The 9,071-nt window shown below is 44.0% G+C and overlaps 1 protein-coding gene across 1 annotated transcript; it reads right to left on the bottom strand.

Annotated features, from left to right (window-relative positions):
- Nucleotides 1-5,701: 5,701 nt before the first annotated feature.
- utp11 (UTP11 small subunit processome component) lies at nt 5,702-8,478 on the bottom strand. Its single transcript, XM_030782601.1, has 8 exons — nt 8,376-8,478; nt 7,999-8,060; nt 7,468-7,570; nt 7,150-7,269; nt 6,917-7,010; nt 6,652-6,782; nt 6,150-6,260; nt 5,702-6,014 (listed from the first exon to the last, which is right to left on the bottom strand). Exons 1-8 carry the CDS (start codon nt 8,433-8,435, stop codon nt 5,931-5,933), a joined length of 765 nt encoding a protein of 254 aa, XP_030638461.1. The 5' UTR covers nt 8,436-8,478; the 3' UTR covers nt 5,702-5,930.
- Nucleotides 8,479-9,071: the final 593 nt, after the last annotated feature.

Genomic DNA, 9,071 nt, shown 5'->3' with positions numbered 1-9,071 from the left:
AGTAGTCTTCTATTTTGCATAATATACTACATTTGATTAATGCCAAATATCTTAAGGATCACATTTTTAGTGCTTTAAAACACAATTTATCTTTCTCATTTTTTTTACTAATATAATCAACATTAAAAGAATGTACAGCTCAAACGTTTCCAGGCCAAGCAGAATCTGCATCATGTGCCAACATTACACACCAGTATCAAAATGTACACTTTAAACGCAGAAAAAAGCCATCATTAATAGCAATTGAAAAAAAAGCGGGGGGGGGGGGGGGGGGGGGGGCGATCTTCGCAAATCCGTAAACCACTTTGCGATATGACTTATTTTTCGATAACAAAAAAAAGGAACATTTCGAATTTTAGGTACATTTAGGCACAAGTTAAAACAAAACAAAACAAAACAAAAAAAACCAGCAACATAATATTGTTTGTATCCCGAACTCTAGCTTACAGTAAATGAGATTCACTGTGATGAAACGCAAATGAAATTTCACAGTTTGCAGATCTTAAGGTGGCAGATTGCTACAGGCGGACCCTAAGAATAAGCTTCTGTGCTAGACAAGTCAAAAGAGATCATGCAAAGACCTTTTTTTTTTTTTCTTTCTTTCTTTTACCGGCTCTAGATTATACATAGAATATTCTATACACTTCTTCAGTCTAATGCATTTCTCTGCCGTAGCAGCCACAGATGAGAGAGAAAGAAATAATACAGGCAGGAGTTGCTTGTGAATCTGCATGAACCGAGCTGATGAAGTGTTGGATTTTAAGGTGACATTGCATGTTGCCGCATGTTGGACGGGGTTTATACCTTTTTAGTGGTTTTTATTTTGGTCCTTTTTTTTTTCTTTTTCTTTTTTTCGTTCTTACAAGATGCTAGGGAATGTTCTTGCACTTCTGAAGAACTTTATGTTGGTTTTTCATTTACAGATAACGCTCCCAGTCTTTCTCCTACAACTCATTAGAAACATTAGAACTGCTGATCCAGGCAAGAAAACACATTTTTGCCTCGCTCTCCAGAATATCTTTGTTCTGTCTCCAATACAAATAGAGAGGAATTTAAATATTGCTCCTACCCTGTGTGCGTGCGCGCGTGTGTGTGTGTGTGTGTGGTGACGCCGAATGTGTGTTAGCTCCTTAAGAAGAACTCACTGGAGGTTAAAGATAAGTATGGTAGTACCCAGTGGACTGGCTGGTTTTACAATATCAACTTAGAACTCTGTGTGTGTGTGTGAGAGAGAGAGAGAGAAAGAGAGAGAGAGAGAGAGAGAGAGAGAGAGAGAGAGAGAGAGAGTGTTACCACAGAGGAAAAATGATATTTCAACATCATTAGAGCAATTGTAATGACAGAATGTAGACTGTGAAGGCCGAAGGACCTCAGATGCCAACAAGTAAGGTAAAGAGAAGGACAGAGTCAGGAGTGTGGCGACTAAGGAGGGAAAAGGGATAGAATAAGGAACAGAGAGATTTAGACAGCCACATAAAAAAAGAGAGAAAGGTGAGGGGAGACAGCTGATAAGACTTAACAGTGGAGCAGAATGAAATTAGGCGGAGAAAGAGAGAGAGAGAGAGGCAGAGAGAGAGAGAGAGGGAGAGAGAGAGGGAGGGAGAGGGGAAAAGAGAGACTTAGTGAGACTGGGAGAAATGCACACAGGAGAGGAAAAGAGAGATTGGAGGGGGGTTATCTCCTCTTCTCATTACGCATGCAGAGTGTTCAGACTCCTCTCCTGCACCTCCTGGCTCATTACAGCCTGGGCCCTGGCTGCTAGCACAGCTCCCCCCCCCACCCCCCAATCCCCCCTGCCCCGCCGTCTCCCTTCAACCAGTACCCCCACAATCACGCGTGCAATCACTAGCTCTAATTAGGTTAATTAATTTGTATCAGCCCTTGTAGGGACTTGGCTGATGAGGCAACTATAATAGCGTCAGTGCTTGGACTCGTTATAAAAAAAAAAGAAAAAAAAGGAGAGAAGAAAAAAAAAAAGACTGGGTGGAAAAAAAAAAAAAGAGGAAAAGTGTTGTCAATCTTATATGACTTCAGCAGTGATAAGACAGGCCCATAAAGCAGGGAGGCTTACTTTCCCCAACACCCCACCCTACCCCACCCCAAACCCCTGCCAAATCTGTCCTGTTTCACCCTCACTCTTTCTCTCTCTGTCACACTCTCATCCCAATGAGATCAGTAGTGACAATACGTCTTTTGGCTGTGAAGGAAAAGGAAAAGGAAACAAGAGAGGGAGGGAGTGGTGGAGAGAGAGGGAGGAGAGAGAGAGAGAGAGAGAGAGAGAGAGAGAGAGAGCTGTGAAACAGAGGCATCACATTACAATCAGCGAGGGCCGCTCATCAGGACCCTGACGAACAAACTCTGATTAACACTACGATCTGATTACAGCAATCACACCGCATGTAGGACCTGCCCCGAGAGAGAGAGAGAGAGACCAGAGACAGACAAACATGCAGAGAGAGAGAGAGAGAGAGAGACAGAGAAGGAAAGAAGGAACACATTGAGCCAAGAACACTTTGTAGAAATTAAAGACAAAAAATTATACAGACAATAATCACCAACTCCTATCAATCCCCCCACCTCAACCTCTCCCTCTTCCCCAAAACACATACGACATTTTTTTTTTTGACACAACTGGTGACTCATCAGCGGTGCTGTTTGGCTGTGAGGTGTTAGTTAGCTGGATGGGCCGTAGTCTGGGACGGACGCACGGGGCGGGGGGGGAAGACAGACAATGACACAGGGGAGCTGGCAGACAAGGACAGATCCGGTAGTTAAAGCGTAATGAACAGGTCCCCGAGGCGTGGGGCCAGACAGCGGGAGAGTGATGGACTAACCGTACGGCACGGGCAGATGGCTGAACGCCACGCCCCGTCCTGTCCTCTCACCCGCAGCGGACCCCCCGTGGGGCCTGACGTGTCGGTCTGTGGGGGGGGGGGGGGAGGAAGGGGTTGGGGGGAGGGGGGGGGGGGGGTGATACACATCACCAAGAATGAGGCCTAACACTGTGATTTAGACTCCCATGCAAATTTAATCAATTCAAGTGCCTCTTTCTTACTGAAGCTCGTGCCTCATTAGTGACAATTTAAAGGGGTTTCTGTGATCCCACCTCACTTTCAAACACATGCACACTGACACACATACTCATACACACACACACACACAGTCAGGGTTGTAAAGATTTTCCTTCAGACGTCTTCCCCCTGGCACCAAGACAAGGCCCCTCCTTCTCTCTCTCTCTAGTCACTAACTTCAAAAGCAGAGTGTCACCACGCTAAAGCTAGGGTGAGCAGATATGAGGTCCTAACCCCTTCTCCATATCCCTCAAACCAGCTCACACTCACCCTCTGCCACCTTCCATCTCTCCTCTGTAATTGGGCAATCGATTAGTGGAGTTCCTTTCCTCCCTGTTGAAAGTGGGCTTTGAGTCAAAGGAGAGGTAAGGTAGGTGGGAACTTGGCTTGGCTGGCTTCAGGTCTTAAGATGGTGTTTGGAACAGAAGGACTCAGAAATGGAGGGATACACGTAGAATAACTAGCAGCAATAATCGCTCGATCACTGGGCGAAATGTGTAAAGGGGTTTGACTTTTGAATGTTAGATACTGAAACGGCCAAGCAGAAACACGGGAGTGGAGGTCCGCGTGAAATGATTCTGTAAAATTTTACATTTGTTTTACATTTACATTTCCGAACATTCACTTGATAAGGTAAAAGAGAGCAGTTGAAAAAAGGTCTAGTAACAAGCCTTAAGGTTCACTGTCAGGGCCTGAGAAACAGCTGGTTAAAGGTTCAGGCCTCTGCCGTTAGTGACGCTGAAAAGACTCACTGAAGCTCCTCCCACTTAACAAGGCTCCAGTCTCAATAAATCAGTGAACCCCCCCCCAAAAAACGGTTCCAGTCACTTTCCTACCCTGAAGCTCTGTCCCTGAAATTTAACCCTACCCCCCCCCCCCCTTTTAACCCATGCCAACCTCAAACGTAACACCAAAAGCTCTTAACAAAGTTCTGTAAGGGGGGGTTTTTGAAAGAGAGTGAGAAGACAGGAAGCCACTTGTGCGACCGCCGCGGAGTCGAAAACAACGGAACAACGTGGAGGAATTCCGAGCTATATCTTTAACATCTGAGGGTCAAGTCCTAACACACCCTGACGCTTGCCCCTCCCCCCCTGCTGCGGTTCCTTGGTAAGGGCTTTGCCGTGAATGAAAGGCAGGCTTCACTCAGAACAGAGGCCCGTCTGTCCCACCGGGCGGACGGAAACGCGGCCGAACTGCGCACGCAGCTCCCTGACCTCCTGCACCCTGCGTTTGGAGCTACGACTTCAACGATGAATACGTACGCCACCACGGTCACATGACGCAGATAGGAGAAGGGGGAGGGGGTGGCTTGCGGGGGGTGGCCGGGGCGAGGGGTAATGGGGGGGGGGCATGGGTAGAGAAAACGAGGGGTGTCTGGCATTCTGTTAACAGGCAGAGAAGAGTGCAAACATAGAAGGTCAATATCAATATGCCTCCAAGGGCCCTGTGTTAAATATCACCATGTGAGAGGAATGGTGTGTATCTGTCTGTGTGTGCGTGTATAACTTCTGACGTCACCCAAAGAGAAGCAAAACACACATATGACCACGAAAATCTGTCGGTACCATTATACAACGCACAAATAACATATGTTGCTACTTTCACAAACTGAGATATTACATGACCTTTGGCTCAAAAGCGAAACAGCAGGAATTTCATATTGGGGTATGCTCTTTAGCTGAGCTTTGCCACTAGAGCTGAAAGTAAAGCCAGCCCTGTGTTTCTGCAAGTCTGGCCCCTTGACCACGTTTTCTGTGGTCAGCATTGGCACGGAGAATGCCCCGGTCCGCTCATCTCCTCCGTCCCGACGCTGGGTGACATTTCTCTAGTGTTCTCTCACCCCCCCTCCCTCCCTCCCTCCTCTTCATCACAGGACACTCTGATGGATGAGGCCTGTTTATGAAGCGGCTGCCATCGAAGTGATCAATCAAGCCACGCTCAGAGACCGGCCTGAGTCTCCGATCCCTCGCCGTCTACAAAAGGAAAGCACACATCTTTTCACACTACAGTACACTCACACGCACGCACACACACACACACAGACACGGCTTTAGCTGACAGAGGAGGCATGTTGAATAAATGAATATATGTGCAAAAAGACTCTATTTCTGACATGCTTGGTAAACAGTTTGCACTCGCACCATTCCAGTCTAGTCAGAAACACGTCCGGAAATGTTGTATTAAAACAAACATACAAACAAACAAACAAAAACCCCTCATACCTCAAACTTCCAGTAACAGGGTACTTGGCAAAATCATATGTTTGTTTGCCAGTTACTAAGATAAAAGATCTGAATTATTAAAATCATATCATAATTTGTATCATACTTTCACACACAAATCCATCACGCTGATCACAAGTCACTACATTAGCTTCAGAAGTTAGATGATGAGAAATAGCTGATATCTATCATTATTATAATAAAATACCTATTTCTCAAAGAAATGCAGCAAGACATACCATATTGCAATAAATCATAAAGATATAAAGGAATGCTTAATAGCCCTGTGAATGAGTTAGGCTAATTTCCAATGCAAAAACCTGTGTAGATGTGCTACTGCCACCTACTGACATACATTATGAACTGCACAAAACAGATTCTTGATCAAAAAAGATTTATTTATTTTGTATATAAAACAAGGCAATCCTATAGTCACGTATGCACACAATAAATATACAAAACTTGTAATTTAACTATAAAGTTAGCGACACGCTCAGAGCCCACGTCATCCACGATGCTGGTTTACGGACAGAAGTCCAGACAGACGGCGTCAGAGGGAGCCGCGAGAAGGGGCCATGGCAGTCGGTACTGAGAGCAGTCTCGTAATATCGCTCCTGTTTCTCTGAGGTACTCTTCTTCATCTCTTCCTCCTGGCTTCAAACTTGTACACGGCGGGAGCGTTGGCCGTCTCGTTGCAAACTTTGACTTTCTTAATCTTCTCCTGCAGGTGAGAGAGAGGGAGAGAGAGAGATGAATAAGATCACGCACGGCGACACGGGTAATTAAAATTAGCGATCGGGTAATTCAAATAAAGCCCGCGCGCGCAGGCAGAGCCGGGTGGAACGGGCGAACTCACCTGCAGGTCCTTGCGCGTCTGGATTTTCTGACCGATGACGTACATTTTCTTCTCCCTGTCAATTCGCTGAGAGAGGATTTCGTACTGGGCTTTCCTCTGTTTTGCCAGTTTCTGGAAGGAGGCACAAAAAAACGCAGCACGTGACAAAGATACTCTCTTTTACAAGAGCGGACAAAACCTCCACTTCGTGAGGACCCAGTGCACGTGGGCTTTTGGTTTCAACCCCTGCTTTCAGTCCCGATAAACATCCAGGCATCTGATTCAGCTGGGTTTGACGACAAAGACCGACGGTCACTGAGGTTCCTCGGCTGAGAGGTTCGCTTTATCCTTTTCCAGTGAATGAGAATGACCCTCAAGAGTGTCACACAAGCTATTCTAAACATCTTAACATTTACAGAGAGAACATTCTGTAAACACAAGTCAAAGGAACAAAGAGGGAAACCTATAAATTCTAAATATAAGGGAGTAAATAAGTTGTTGACGGAGACGTGACCTGACTGACCTGCAGGCTTTTAGGATCCACGACCCCCTGCACGCTCTTCTTCTCCAGCGTCTCCAGCGTGGGCCGGTTGAAGGTTCGGTCGACAAGCTCAGGCACTGTGTTCAAGTGTTTGGCCAGGTCAAATTCCTCCACTGTGGAAAAACAGACCTCAGCTGCATTAGAACTTCACTGTTGCTACTAATGTTCTCTGGAGGACATACATACATACATACATAAATAAATAAATAAAATTCACGGGTAGCAAACAATCGAGGCAAAATCTTACCGTCTTTCTTTGTGTCCACGAAAAAGGTATGCTTGTTTTCTTGTTTCCCGTCAGCATCCAGCAGATGGAGTTCAGCTTTTAACCTTTCAATTTTCTACAAAAAAAAAATTTGAACAAATGTTTTGCACAATTTCCCCAACATAAATGAACCGTAAATATAACTGGCAACTGGCAGGGATGTTAGTAGCAGCCAGGGGTGAAAGTCGGTTGTGAATATCAAACAGTTCTCTTACGTGAGCCTCCGACACCCTCTTCATCTCCACGTATTTGATATCCTGCGTCCTCATCACCTTCTTCTGCTCCTCTGTCAGCACCACCTCCTCCTCCTTAGGTTTCACTACATGCAGTCCATCCTTCAAAGTATCAGCAGACAAATGAATAAAAGAAATTGCAACTTTGTAAGTTCTCAAAGGTGACCATGAAAATCAATCAATCAATCAATCAATCAATCAATAAAACACAATTCGACACAGTTCTTTCTGAAAACCTTTAGTCTGAGGATGGAAGGTTCTTAATGACAAAGGGAAATCGTAAGGTCAGGGGTTACAAACCTTAAGCTGGGCGTTGATCATCTTAAAGTAGAACTCATCTGGATTCTTGTCCAAAGCCTTCTTGCGTAAAGCTGTAAGGGTGTTCTGTTTCTTATGGTAATCACTAAAGGGCAAAGGGTAGAGGGGCAAAGAGCGAGGGGAGGAAAAAATGAAACGAAAAGGTCTCATACTGTGATTCTTGTATGAATGTGTCTCATACAAAATCAAAGCGTTCTTAACATTCGATTTCTGTCCGACTTCTCTCGGCCACATTGGTTTTTTTTTTTTTCTTAAGTGTAAACATAATACTTGCTGTTCAGTCGTCAATTCTGTAACACTTTCCCAAATTTTCAGGTTTGCTATGAAAGAACTAAGTGAAACTAACTGTAATGTTCATTAGCGGGTAGTTCATGACAAGAATAAGATCATTCAGAAGAAACAGGAGTGATTCGACTTCGAAGACCCATTGTCTGATCATACACACAGCATTACCCTTTAAACTGGTCTATGCAAGCAAACATCCGTCAGTAACGAATTAAACAAGACACTTACTCTGCTCGAAGTTTGTAATCCTTCTTTTTCTCCAAAAGTCCCAAATTTCTTCTGAAACCAGGCTGTCGGCAGAAAGGAGGCGATTAAAAATACAGATTAAGCACAGTTTGATGTCTATGGTAGCTGCGAACAGTTAGTGTGAATGTAATCCTGGTTTAAAACAGACTTTTGCTGTTGTTGACAGCTTAATCTCTCTGTATGAAGACAGAGACACTATGCCTGCCTGTATACTACCATACTATCTGGCTACATACCACATTATCTGAGGTAATCTTTCCAATTTACATGATTTGGTCAAAAATTACGTTGGTTACCCCTGACGTCTTAGCTAGGTTGCTAGCTTGCACTCTAACTCACTATACCACAATTTTTCTTACCTGAGATCTTTCCTTGTGATCCCGTTGTTTAGATTTTAAGGCTTTACGAAAGGAAGACATGATTGGTAATGTTGTAGAAAAAAACAGTCAGATAACCTCAGGGATTCCTTTACTTTCCCTTAATCAAACGAATCGTTCAACTTCTGCTTACATGTGCAGTAAACTGTTCACGTGGGAGAGCTTTTCGGCAACAATCTGATGAATAGCGTCGGCAGATTCGCAAATTTCATTAAGAGGCTAAATGAGTGTGAAATAACCGGACAAAATATGTACAAAAGTATGAGTTTCTATAGAATGAAACAGAACAGATATTCATTCTGATCTTGATCATGAAAACATCATTTACCGATTTATTTAGTGCAAAATCCCTTTGCCAATAAATTCACTTCACATTATGCTGCAATTCTACTTTGCAACAGCAGGTGGTACTGTCTTACAAGCGACTTTCAACTATTCATGGTCTGGCAAGGCCTGTTAGACAAATTCATGAAAATTCTTTCAAAGATATTATCACAAAGCATGTTGCCCCTATCATTTAGCTGAAAATCGCAAACGGAGACATGCCACAGATGACATATCTTCAGATATGAAAAAATGATTGATCGATTAATGAACTGATAAACTTTACATATATGGAAAGAAAGAAGAAACACCATTTCACCATTGCTCTTTCATTCTGACAAATTATTTTGGTTT

The sequence above is a fragment of the Chanos chanos genome, chromosome 8 (assembly GCF_902362185.1).
Source record: "Chanos chanos chromosome 8, fChaCha1.1, whole genome shotgun sequence".
Classification (NCBI taxonomy): Eukaryota; Metazoa; Chordata; class Actinopteri; order Gonorynchiformes; family Chanidae; genus Chanos; species Chanos chanos.
This window is presented reverse-complemented; position numbering and strand designations above follow the sequence as displayed.

What these genes read in the sequence shown, in the direction of transcription:
- utp11 (XM_030782601.1), bottom strand. Translation starts at nt 8,435, where the DNA reads ATGTCTTCCTTTCGTAAAGCCTTAAAATCTAAACAACGGGATCACAAG. An exon ending in TGATCAACGCCCAGCTTAAG is followed by an intron (nt 7,270 to 7,467) that starts GTTTGTAACCCC and finishes GATACTTTGAAG; the next exon opens with GATGGACTGCATGTAGTGAA. An exon ending in TGGATCCTAAAAGCCTGCAG is followed by an intron (nt 6,261 to 6,651) that starts GTCAGTCAGGTC and finishes GCCTCCTTCCAG; the next exon opens with AAACTGGCAAAACAGAGGAA.